This window comes from Thermobia domestica, chromosome 3, assembly GCF_964235325.1.
Source record: "Thermobia domestica chromosome 3, izTheDome1.hap1.1, whole genome shotgun sequence".
Classification (NCBI taxonomy): domain Eukaryota; kingdom Metazoa; phylum Arthropoda; class Insecta; order Zygentoma; family Lepismatidae; genus Thermobia; species Thermobia domestica.
In genome coordinates this window covers 237,070,348-237,084,585 of record NC_137456.1, presented here as the reverse complement: position 1 = coordinate 237,084,585, position 14,238 = coordinate 237,070,348, and the positions used below count along the sequence as shown (strand labels likewise).

General features: G+C 32.9%; 1 protein-coding gene across 1 annotated transcript in view; it reads left to right on the top strand.

Moving 5' to 3' along the window:
- LOC145681598 (glycine receptor subunit alpha-2-like) overlaps positions 1-8,206 on the top strand; it is a 102,063-nt gene extending 93,857 nt beyond the window's left edge. Inside the window, exons 8-10 of the mRNA XM_081753223.1 lie at positions 1,223-1,482; positions 3,450-3,536; positions 7,963-8,206. Coding sequence (XP_081609349.1) covers positions 1,223-1,482; positions 3,450-3,536; positions 7,963-8,205 — 590 coding nt within the window. The 3' untranslated portion in view covers position 8,206. The remainder of the gene's footprint in view (positions 1-1,222; positions 1,483-3,449; positions 3,537-7,962) is intronic.
- Positions 8,207-14,238: the final 6,032 nt, after the last annotated feature.

Here is a 14,238-nt window from a genome sequence, read left to right as displayed (position 1 = left end):
GATGCTTGTAGAGTAATTGTTTCTTCCTAAAAGTGGCTTACATGAAATTAAATTACCTTCATTTAACTGATACGATACTTAGTTACATCTTTCAAATCAAAGGAATTGATTGTAAATAGAGCGAATAATATATTGAATCTATTACTTAAGTTTGAAAATAGAATGTTAGGAAAGTCAAAGCACTTATTTGCTCAAGATAAACTTGAACATAAACAACCTATTTTGCTGAGCAAAACAATATATTCACATAAAAATTACATACGTGTTACACTTTCGCCAACTAACACTTTAACTTCATCAGACACTATCAAGTGGATAGTGTCCTATGAAGCCAAAGTGTTAATTGGCGAAACTGTAACACGTATGTAGTTTTTTATGCGAATATATTGTTTTGCTCAGCAATTTTTTTGTGTTCAAGTATAAACAAAGCAAAGCAAAGCACATGGAAAATATTACGATAAACTTGTTCCTAAGTACAGCATGGAAATAGTGTAGCTTACCTGACTAATACGTCGTGGCACCACCATTAGCCTGCAGAACACTTCTGATTTGTCGTAGAATAAAGACTATTAAATCGTGAATGGTTTCCAGAAGAATGTCGTACCATTCCTCATGTAGTTCCGACAACGAAAATGGAAGAGGATATCTGTTTCATATTTTAAGCTGCAGAACTGAACATAAATATTCCAAATTGTTAACTGAGAAAACAAGAGATAGTTGTAGAAATGTGTGTTTTTTTAATGCTGTACCGGTATGCAATATCTTGCAATCAAATAATTATGATTGAGGAAGAATAATCGGAAATATGTTGTGCTAAATATATTTAGCAATTACACATATGTATGTAAATAATGCGGTTCAATTATGTATAGTTTTAAGGATATAGGTGCGAAATAATATTAATATTCTACACAAACTACATGTGTTTCCAATATTTATATAACTATATATAGAGTTTAGAAAATATTGTCAACAAATTGCATACCGGATGCTCTTGTACAAGATGTGAAAATTCAAAGCGCCATATGTTAACTGCGTAGAGGCGAACTTTATCAAATTCTTTGTTTTCATGAAAATATTAAAACAAGTCTTTGTATAACTTTTTTTTAATTTTAAGTAATGCAAGTGTAACAAAAATACAATTAAAAATAGTAGTATTATTGAACATTCAATATCATAGTAAAATATTACTTTCTGATATTTCTTTTACGTTTCGTTTTAGATACCTATGCTTGTATTGGTTTCACAGTAGTACTGAAGAGAAGGTGGAATTACTATTTATGGCAGGTTTTCTTTCCATCCATTCTCCTTGTTTTCATTGCATGGATGGGATTTTGGATCGACACTAACATGGTTCCAGGCAGAGTAGCGTTAGGTATTACTACGCTGCTCACCTTATGCACCCAGTTTGTATCTCTACAAGGATCACTTCCACCAGTTTCGTACTTGAAAGCTGTTGATATATGGATGTTCTCTTGCATGGTTAGTATATTAATGAGTTACTAATTTTTCTTACTTCTGGAAGCATAAACGCTAAGGATCATGCGGTAAACGTATAATAATGACTAGCATATTACAAGTACCAAAGAAATTTAAAAGCTCATTGTGTATATAGCTGAAACATTAAGTTAGTACGGTCAAGATAAACTAATTGACGGTTTGCTGCTCATAAAATACTAGAAACGTAACACGATAAAATTATACTATTTTGAAAGTACTCGGTATCTTAAGTCAGATTTCCTTAATAGTTTTTCCTAAATCTGTTTTCCAAACTCAGGATCTAGCTGGATCGCTTTCTCGTACATTTAGTTCTTTCTATATCTTTCCCCAAAATTGCTTCTATATCTTTTTTTTTTAATTCAAGACTCAGCTAAATTGCATCTTGTTCATGAAAATAGTCTATTTCATGAACGAAGACAATATTTATAATTGTGAAAACATTCAATTAACAATTAATCACGTTAGAGATTAGTTCTTTGAATATTTGTGATGAAATTTAAAAAAAAAAATACCCAAACTCATTAGGTTGACGTTGACGATCTTGAAACTGGCGCTCACTTGGTCTCAATCTCACGAAATGTCCGTGATGTCGAAATAATGTTCGAAGCGTGAGATTAAGTGAGCGTAATGTTGAAACTATATTGGAAGCTTGAAGTAAACTGAGCATTATGTCGAAATGATACGAGTGTTAGATTAAAAGAGTGTTACGAGCGTGGTGCCGAATGAGTGTTGTGAATGTGAGGTCCAGAGGGCGTGATATCGGATTGATGGTTTGAAAAGGAGATTTAGTCAATATGGGTATCTTTGTAAGAGTAAAAGTGATATACAAGTTTGTCTTCTATTCATGTTGTTTATATTTAAACAGGATTTTATTTATTTATTTATTTATCAACACATCAGGCATTGCTACCCAATTACAGTGTCTACTTAGGAAGCTTGAATACACAGTGTTAGATTATAACGTAAAACTTAAAATACAAAAATTAAATTATAATGATGCTGATTCTTGAATATAGAATATTAAATTAAAATAATACGTTTTAGTTAAAACTTTTTTTTTTGTTTTTGTTTTTACAAAACATTCAATATTAGTTTTTTGAATGATTTTTCAGAACAATGGAATATATCTATACCATCATAACTCTTAATGATTTTATTGTACGTAGCACAAATTTACCATGAAGGTGACATACATATGTAGTGCATCTGTACGTGCCTTTCTGCAGCAGAACAGGCCACTATTTCCCTTGCGTATTATGAGGGATAGAACCATTTACTGTGATTATAACTTCTATACCAATCGGACTACAAAAATAGTCACGTTTCTAATGTTGAAACTGAAATCTGACCCAGAAAGTGTCTTTCGAGTGTCATTCTTAAAACGAAAAAACGAATGTTATAGACCTCTAGATGTTTAGTAATAATACACTTATAAACTTTTTGTATTATTTTTTATTTGCTACTTTTAGGACCGCAATGGCTCAATGGTAGAGCGCTCATCTCTGGTCCGTGAGGTCTTTGGTTCGATACCAGCCAGCACGTGAGCTTTGTGGGGGACAAACATCGTGTGCTCGGCGTTCTCCCGTTTACTCACATTTTCGTCATTCCGCCATTATCATCTACGTCCTCATCACCATCATCATCATCATGTACCTTTAACCTCGGTACATAATCCTGGGACGTTAAACTCAGTAAATAAATAAATAAAATTACTTGCAACTTTTGTCAATGTTCTAAGTAATTGCTTCCACATGAAACCAAATAGACGTCCTTTAAAACATGTAAATTCTTTGTCTAAGTTCCGTCAATCTATTTCTTCATGATGACGACATGGAATTTCGTAAACATTACGTTGGAGCTCATCTTGAAAGTATTTATTTAAAATAAAATTCAAGCTGTTCTCGAAAAAAATTTTAAAGTTTTATTAATTTATTTTATTTGTATTTCAGGTGTTTGTATTCCTCAGTTTAGTAGAGTTTGTTATTGCATATTGCTCACAAAACTGCTTTACAATTTCAATTTTTGGTCGCTTACAGGTATGTATTTGATATTTATAGTTAATTCAAATAAATATAAATTTTAGTGTAATATTAAATTAGATACTTCTATATCACTTTGAAATTAAATCTTAAGTATTGAAAAATAGTATTATATATATATATATATATATATATATATATATATATATATATATATATATATATATATATATATATATATATATTTGTGTGTGGGGGGGTGTATTTCTAACGTATATTTTGATATAATTATATTTTAATGTATTAATTTATATTTTTCGTGCAAATGTGGAGTCGTAATCTGAAGCTATCAATCCTTTGCTTAGTAGATGTTCTTTAACCATTGTTCGCCAAAGTATGACTTGTTCACAGAGTGACAGAAATCAAGAATGAATATCAGAAGAGAGTCACAGAAATAAAAATAAGAAGAAACTGTTCTTCAAAGCTATTTACAAGATTAATAAGTTAAAGTTCGCAATTGGGTAATATTGCAATTTCTATAAAGAACTTAAATAAAAATAAAGTATGATCAAAGCAAACACTTATTATTACTAATCTATGTTACAATTTCGACAATATACTATTGCCTTTGGGATAAAGCCAATGATATATTGTCGATGAATAATGTGATAATGGAAATGATATATTGTCGATGAATAATGTGATAAAGGCAATAATATATTGTCGATGAATAATATGATAAAAGCAATGAAACATTGTTGATGTATAATGGATAAATGCAATGATATGTTGTCGATGAATAATGTGATAAAGACAATGATATATTGTCGATGAATAATGTGATAAAGGCAATAAATAATATATTGTCGATGAATAACATGATAAAAGTAATGAAACATTCTTGATGTATAATGGATAAATGCAATGATATGTTGTCGATGAATAATGTGATAAAGGCAAGGATATATTGTTGATGAATAATGTGATAATGGAAATGATATATTGTCGATGAATAATATGATAAAGGCAACGACATATTGTAGAAACTGTAACAAGGATTAGTAACAACAAGTGTTTGCTTTGGTTATATTTTATTTTTATTTAAGTTATCCGTAGTTCCGAAACTAGAGTGGGGAGCATTCAAATACAATGAAGGAAGCTTACCTAATATGTCCAATTTTTTAATCAATTCTGACTATTGTTTCGTCGACATGTGCCATTTTTTCGAATTCGAAGAATCTTCGTGACTGTAGTTTCCAGTTCTCTTCTCTACATCTGGTTCTAGTCCTTTCTCTTGTAAAATCTGGCTTCTATCCCATTTGAAAATGTTACTGTAAACTGCGTAGTATTATTATTACTATTGCTGTATATTAAAAATTGGAAGTTAAAATTAAAGGTTTTATATATATATGTTGCTGTGTACGGGTTTCACTATTATAGCCAATCTGGGTAGATAATACATTTATAGATTATAACCTACTAACAGATATATATACAGGGGTAAAAGTGAGTCTGAAAAGGTGGAGGAACCGTAGGTAGCGGCATGATGCCACGCCGTTCCTCGTGCCTATCTTTACCCATTGTAATTTTTTTTTGGGGAAAATAGGGGACTCCGTACATATTTTTTCGAGGTCACGTTACTTATGTCAAAGAATCTTGTGGCGTACTTTTCTAACAAATCATATGCTCGAATGTCTAAAAGAATTAAAATTTTGTCCCTATCTGAAAATTTTCGATTAAAAAATTTCCGTAAAATATTATTACGCGGTAGCTCATTTTACACAATTCAAATAATTCTGAGGTGTTTATATTAATAACAAACATGACATCAGTACGAAAACTAAAAGAAGGAAGGAAGAAGAAAAAGAATATTTTAAATACCGGAAAATTTTAATCAGTGATTTTAGTATTAAAGTAAGTCCTAGTTCACGTACCATGTAGAACATGTGGTTATGTTCATTAATATGGTTTTTTGAGGATAATAGAAATATACATTCTAAAAGTAAGTAAAAAGACAGCAAAACCTGATTAATTTCAGATTAGTACCTTACTGTACTGTATGGTGTCTTGCATACAGTATTTATAAAACGTAGATTTAAGTTTTACGTATGATCTTCAGGAAAAGTGCGAACACTGATGATAAAACCCAGAGTGTGTAATATTTAATTACACGTGGTAATAATATTTAATTACAAGGGAGATCATTATCCCAAAGCTGAAGCCTAAGCACAAGATTAAGTTTTAACATGACAATCATGTGGGTAAAATAAACGTTATTAACATACATAAGTTGTTTGACACATAACTGAAGTTCTTTGGACTGAAACTTGGTAATCCTTCTGGTCAATAAAACATTGTAACTGTACCACAAATTTACAATACTGTAGTTTAAAACTTTTACACTCAGCTCAATCAGTTGTTTTAAAATTGGGACTAAATATAAAAAATCTTTTTACTGAGGCGTACCAAGTCCAGAAACTAAATATGATGGGAACTAATAACAAGTCTCCGTAATTCAGGGTCATAGAAAAAGTGAAAACACAAGTACTAATCTCTCCATTCGATATAAAATGTATAACTACGTGTAGGAGAATCCAGATTAAAGATCTTATTACATGACACCACATTTTATAGCAAATGTCTACGTGAGAGTTAGTGGATAGGTACTCCATAAAAGTTATCCTTACAAGAAACATAAACACATATTTAGCTTGCCTGTTTTCTAGTCAGTCAGTAAACCGCTCGAATTACTGTTCTCTGGCAGAGAATGGCTTTGCATCTAGTCAATAAGAGACTACAAAATAAATAAAATATTAAAATTTGGTTGTATCACTTGTAGAGTGATTTTGATATTTCTTTCTTAAAATAATATTTTTTTTCTATTTTTGTAAGCGTAGATACCCCCTTTTGCTATTTCTTCTAAATAAATATTTGACAATGTTGATGAAAGACAACTTTCATGTAGGATTTTTTTTTAAATTATACTTTCCTCTCTTATTTCTGCCTCTATTCTAATCTTTACATGCTGATTCATGTACTAGTCCTGATAATTGTCCGATTTTTTTTCACACTTGAACCGAATCTTCTTCAACACTACCATCGAAATTTCCAGTTCACTCACTCTATAGACCTAGCCTTGTAAGCATTACACATACTTCATTGCATTATATATTTTCTATCTAAACCTTCTGTCAAAGAGCAAAAAGCGCTGTTGTTTATCATATTTTTTAAAGAACTTCTGCGAAATTCATTCATTGTATTATAGATAACTATATACATATGTATCATTAATGGGATGGGAGAAAATAAGTAAAGTGTTAGTTATTAAGACTATGATGTAACAAACTCATTAATCCTTCATTACAGCATAAATTTTAACTGAGCCCAGTGCTTAAAGTGACATCAGGTGAGGTGACGGTATGAAACAAATATGATCACTTAGAGCAGAACCCTAAAGAGCATCTCTACTCCTGACATTTTAGCACTTTTTTTCTTTTTTGACGTGAAAAATCTATAGAAAGAGAGAGAGGGGGAGGACTAATATAGTAAATGTTTTACTCCCAACTATCATCAGCCTAATAGATATAAAATAAAATAAAATGATTTTGCTTTCCTAAGATTTTGCTTGAGCATATCGACGATCTAAATGTGGAAGAACACGGATGGTGCGTTTACTTAAACATGCGTTTACAATAACATAGTGATGCAACGCGGTCTTTAAGTGGATTAAAACAAAACACGTAAACCTCCTACATGCTCATATGATTTTTTGTCTCGTTTTCAAGGCTTTGTAGGCACTCTCGTTTCGTTTCTAGTATCTGCACTTTAATGATTCTTTCCCATCTCATGTCCATTTTCAAAAGCTTCTTCGAGTCTCGTATCGTCTCGTGGTTAACACTGATTTTCTTATAATTGTAAACTCAAAAGTCCAGGCAATGTAAAAAGAATAATTTTGAATTTTAAAAAAAATAGTCCTGTCAGTGCCAGGGTCGGATTCAGGTTAAACATTTTAGGCGGGCAATACGTTAATTAGAATTTTTTTTGAGGGGGGGGATTGGAATTGCTCGCACAAATGTTGGAAAAATAAAAAACACAAATTCTGCCATTGAATAGGGTGATATGGAACTGTTATTTCTTTCGAAGCAGCAGCAACAAAATCTTTCACAGTACAAACGTATCTGTTGACTCAATGCTAATGTTGTACTTATTTCTGTGTAAAATCTGTTTTTTTTTTTTCTACATGCATTTTACAATTTAAATAAGTTATTTTTACCGGTATGCCATACCGGCCGATTTTCTAACTTTCGAATGCATAACCGGTTCATACCGACTCACTTTAAGCACTGACTGAGCCATAAATATGACTTTTTTTTTAAGGATCCGATATCAAATGTAGGTCTATTTGATAAACAATTTCTTTTCAAACAACTTGTTGGTTAAAAATGTGTATTTATTGCACTTTTGTCGGTTTTGTTTCTTTCAGGTAGCAGCAACAAAAGTGAGGCCTTTGACTAAGACAATTTTCACTGAGAGAGAAGACTTTACACAAATGAAGATCTCTGTTTTGAAAGCAAACACCGGAGAGAAAATAGTGAAAGACTCTGCAACACAAACAGAAGAGTGTTCTACAAAGAAGACCAGAAATATTGTTGATCAGTATTCACTCGTAATCTACGTAGTAGCATTTTTAGTATTCAATGTAATATACTGGAGTGTATACATCTAAAAATACTTAAATCTAAGAAACTGTTCGTCATGATTAATTCTTTAAGAAGAAAGGATTTCTAAAGAATAAACATTTGCACCATACAATCTATAATATTGTTTTTCTTAAACAAGAAAGTAAAAACAAAATTAGAAACAGTAAAGAAAAAGGGAACCTTAATTTGAAATATTATCTCTTTCGCACGAAATTATGCTTGACATAATTAGTGACATACCCAGGGAGTTTCTGGATTTTAACTCCAATTGAACAAGATATAAATAAATTCGGTCTATATAAACTTGGGATCTTGAACCTTCTTCCTCCTTTTCCCTTGATGAAATTCTGTGTACGCTACTAGGCATAATGAACTAGAACTAAAGATATACCACATTGACTTGATACCTAGTCTTTCATTCCAAGCGCTGCTATCGGGTGAAGGAATTCCACTCCCTTTCGCTAGGGCTCTCTCGCTTAGCAACAGCAGAACCCTTATTGGCTCAACGTGCAGGTGTCGAGGGTGTGAGTCTAGTACACATTTTTGCCACGGCTCAAGACATTTTGGCAGCACTATAGGAAGAAGGGCACAGTGTCGAGACTTGAGGGGAGACCGGGTCTCGTTAGAATTCAATGTGCATTAAGTTAGGTCTTTTTCTAACCTAAAATTTTCTATAATTTATTTTCCTCTTTTTTTTTTTTTTTTTCAAGTTGAACGTAGATCCTTATTTACGAAGACAGATCGTTGACCGTCTAGTGGAACCGTGAACATTATCCATGTGTTAGATCGATATTTCTTGCATCAACCTATACAAGTGTATTACCTGACCAGCGAACGAGTGCGGGCGGCCAGTTTTGGAACTAAAATACAAACAACAGTGTTTCTAACCGAATTACTTATAATTAATCTATCATAATTTTGTCCTGTTCGTAATAAACCACTTCACGCATATGTTCAAGTTAAGACACAGTTTCAAAAGTTATAGAAGTCATTTTCAGAACATTTTAAGGGACTGCAAAAAAGTACATACACCCTCCATATCAATTTGGCAATAACTTGCGAATAAACTAACCTCGGTGTTGTACAAAGGAATACTGCGAACTTCGTAGTGTTCGAGTGTAAGGATTCCTACTTCTTCTATTAGCAAAACCATGAAGTTCATCTTTGTGAATCAAAGTTATAGTTTGATAACTGTGCTTTCATTTTAACCTGCCATTATCTAGCATGGTTTGGTAATTTAAAAATTCAGTATTTCTGTCATATTTTGAAAAAAATTATTGAAAAGAAATATACCCAATATTACATTGGGGCGGTAGTGGAGCGATTAAAGTTTAAGGTTGGTTTAAAGAGAAGTTTTGCCGATAGATGGCACTACAGTCTTCGTATCTCTCATATATTTTGTACCTTTCACGAAAATTCACGATTTCTCTTACAAATTTTAACCTAGAGACTTCAAATTTTTAGAAAAGGAACTTCATAATCTATCGAAAGCAATAAACCGTGCCGATTTTTTATTTAGAATTTTGTTTATTGTTGAAATTGCTTAATTGTTAAAATGGTTATCTAAATCTTTAACAGTGGAACTGTTTCAACAATAAAGAAGATCCTAAATAAATAATCGGCACGAATTGTTCCCTTTGATAGGTTATGAAGTTCCTTCTCGAAAAATTTGAACTTTCTAGGTTGAAATTTGTAAAAGAAATTGTAAATTTTCGTGAAAGGTAAAAAATACATGGGAGAGATACGAAGATTGTAGAGACATCTATCGGCAAAACTTGTCCCTTTACATTAACCTTAAAGTGGGGTGTCTGACAATTGAAGGTTCCTTATAGCTCCAGTGAGATTAAGAAAAAATGAATTACGTATATTAAAAAAGAAATATAAAATACATTTTCAGGGTAGCTCTTAAAGGCATTATGATATAAAGTTATGCTACTTTTGGAACTGATTAGAGTGAATAGATATGGATTTGAATAACAACACTACTTGTTTAAGTTTTTCAAAGTATCAAGTTCGAAGAACGAAGTTTGTCTTTCACTGTTATCTCATTACTCAAAGATACCGGTGATGAAACAATTGACCGGAAATCATGCGGCCGCTTCTTACATCAAATCATGAAGAAGAAGATGAGTGCCAATATTAGGTACCTAAGTTCAATATTTAAAAAAAATAAAAGGAAAAGAAAAGAAAAGAAAAAAAGAAGATACCCAACCTGTTGCACCCATACTTAGCACATTTTAGTACTTACACTTGAAATAAAAATACAACTGTTTAAAGACTTTGATTGCCTTTGTCTTTGAATTTCATATATGCACAACAATACAGGGCTTTTCAGATAGAGGAGGGGGAGGGTCAGGATTTGTTAAACAAGACCGTACATCTGATATGTTTGAACTATATGCAACTTATGCTTACAGGCTAAAACTCAGTCCTCTGAAGTCAATCGACAAATGATTATGTATTACAGACACAAAGATAATACTAGACTCCCAAGTTTCAAAATTATATTGTGTATGAAAACAGATAGTACAATTAATTCTTTGTCACCCAAGACCTAGAATCTGAAAGAAATTCAGAGGAAGCTCAAGGGGAATTTCTGTACTCATAAATAAAAGTTGTGAATTTATTGTGTGGTGAAGCTAAAAATGAAGAAAAAATTTCTTCTTTACCTCATTTTCCTCCAAAGAGTTCACTCACATTCATCGAAAAAATGAAATAAAATTTCTTTAGTTTAACGTCCCATGATTATGGTCTTTATGCTAGAGGAGAGAGATGATTAATGAAAGTGAAGGATTGTAAAATTAATTTTTAAGCTCTCCCTGAGATTTCAACCCAGAACCACGTACAACAAAGGCACATGCGCTAGCCAATAGACCAACGGAGAGGACTTCCACAGTTCTCGAGTGGAAACGTATCGGAATTCTTCCTTGGCTAAAACTCGAGAAAATAATTTATTTGTCAATCGATAAGCATACATTTGAAAAAACACAAGAATCGCAAGCCTTAACTTGATTTAAACTTACAGTTACAACATACTGTGCAAGTATCTAAGCTATCAACCCTTAATTAATCTTTTAGTTATTAACATCTCATTACTGCGTTTCACAGGTTTCTACTGTTTTGTAATGAAATCAAATAAAACGTAATCATTTTTTAAATACAATCTGCTTAATACACGGTAGAATCTCACTTGTGTGTTATGTTGTTCTTAAATTGTTAATTTCCATGCATACCGGTATGCCATTATTCACAATACATCTGCACTACTGCTTGAATGACCATTCCTGCAGTCAATAACAATTATATAATCTATGGCGTTCTTTATTAAGCGAAACAGATTAGGCTACTTATAACATGTAAACTGCAACATTTGGAAATTGTGGGATACACTGCAGAGTGACGCTCTCCGCTCCCCTGTTCCACTGCCCTTACCTAAAAACTGATGTAAACACAACACCAGCGCCCTCGGCGAAAAACCGTACTAATATCCTGGTCAGGTAATAAAGAGTTCGAACTGTGTGCGATTAATGGGCCAAATAAATACTCGCTTTGTAGAACCTCTCAGAAGACGGTAACCGCTCCATCTTTTCAGGGTTGGCAGTCTAGTTTAAGACAGATTTATTAGTGCCAGAAACACACTACTTTCTTTATTTGTTGTTTTAAATCACCTTTCGAGCTCCCTCTATAAAAAGTTTAATTGGTATAACGGGCTGTTAAAGATCCTTTAAAGAAGGAAAGTTCAGGTGTGGCATTGGCAACTGTACCAGGGTTGCCAACCATACGATAATTTATCGTGATATACGATAATTTAAGCCTTAATACGATATACGATAATGCCCTTGCGATAATAGGTGAATATACGATAATTTTAGAACGTACACTTTTTAACAGTTTTTGAATGTACAAATAAATTTAGGTGTGCAATAAAGAATTATAAAACACATTTTTTAACAGTCATTCTCGCCAAAATAAATCAATAACGATTTGAGAATTGGTAACCCTGCATCCATCACATTTACGTGGAGGTGGCAATATTATTTGTTCATGATGGCTCTATTATTCGCTCATGTGAATGTTAGCGCCTTTGTTCGGATGTGAAAAACAAAGAAGTTAGAATCGTTCTGTGGCAAGTGAAATTACGTATCGCGTAATTACTTGGCGTAATTAGGTATGATAAGGATAGTGACGCTGATTTGGAGTTCGAAACTGAAGATTACTAGATAAGTTTATTATATATTATTGCTATTATTAGTAGTATTGTACTTGTTTATACAATTATCACACCTATAACGATACGATAATCTTTTGTAATATACGATAATATTAAGGACGAAAACCGATAATTTTGTTCTCCGAGGTTGGCAACGCTGAACTGTACCACTATTGTGTATTTTGCGAGAGTGAGAAGTAGAAGTGAGGTGATTACAGCGTTTTCTCTCTCTCTCTCTCTCTCTGGATGTGTTTTGTATTACATTGTATTATGAGATCCCTAACGCACAAAGCTTCGAAAATTTCTATGAAGTTTAGCGTCCCTTTTTAGCAACAAGATAGAGATGTGCGTGTGTGTGTGTGTGTGTGTGTGTGTGTGTGTTGCTGTGTCTACCCAAATTTTCATGGCACGCTCTGCACTACCACTCTCTGCCACTGCAGGCTTATATGCTGATGTATGAAACGCACTGTTCTTCTCCTTTTGAGAATAAGTTCAAGAATGATATGCGTCTTATATGCAGATACAAATAGTTTCAATAAGAATTCCCGATTCTGTGTTGTTTAAATGTTTTTCTTTCAGTGAATTAGAAAATGTACTTTGGATACAAATTGTTTTTTTTTTTTTTTTCTGAACGCACCTGCGCTATAAATATTCCTAACGCGCCGTATATGTTTAGTTCTAAAATATCAGTTACTTTTTTTAAAAGATCTGTATAATATGCAGTGATTTTTTTAAAGAGTGTGGGATTACAGTGCCACATCGCTTACCTCTGGTGCTTGTGGTTTCTGGTTCGATTCTCGACCGAATAAGTTTGTGGACCGAACTACACCACAGATAACATCGTGTCTTTGGTATAGTTCTATACCTAAAACTATAGGGCTTAGTACAGCGTCTCAAGAAGTTGTATAGAAATAGCCAGGCTGGTAGCCAGCCCAAAAATGTAGGGGGGGCGGTAGAAGTTAGGGGGGCCCACCCAACCATATTATAGTTCATTTGCAAGCCTACCGTGAAAGTTTTAGAGGGTCAGTAAAAATTATGGGGGGAGCCCACCCTAGCACCTCCCCGTGGATACGGGCCTGGAAATAGCTATGAACTTTATTTAAAAACTGGTACCCATGTTTCAGAATCATAGAATCTTCTGCAGAATTTTGCAGAATCTTACCAACGCAATGAACATTGTTATAAGATGTTTAAATATGAAAAAGAATACTCAACTGCAAGGTATAACTGTATGATCTTCTATCTTGCGGATAATGTTTATAAATGTATTGTATTCTGACATTGTAAGTTTCTGCATTCATTTCAGAAGGATTTTAAATCTAAGATGTTAATGTTATGCAACCATTTACGACGGCGTGTTCATTGGTTAATTAGTGGTTACTTGTTATCTTGGAGTTTAAGGATTGTTTCCAACACTAATCTAACCTTTCGGGTTACTTATAAACTGGGTTTTAGAAGTAACTTGATACAAGAAACAAACAAACACACACACACACACACACACACACATATATATATGGTTGTGAAGTACCGTTTGATAGGCCTTCATCCAGCAACAATCATATAGTATATACTAAATATATACAGGGCTTGAAAAATCCACTCGCCTGCTCGCCAGTGACGAGTCCTTTTTTAGATTGGCAAGTGAAGTCCGATCAATAGAAACCGTGAATTCAATAATAAATTGCAGATGTCACTCTTTTCTAGTTCGCGCCAATTTCAGTCAGTTGGAGAAATACCATTCGTGATTCTCGTGTTATCCGTTTCCTTTCAGTTTCTTCATTCCAGAAAATGTCATTCATTATATTAGACCCTATTCAGTTGACGATAATCAATTTAGTCATTGTTG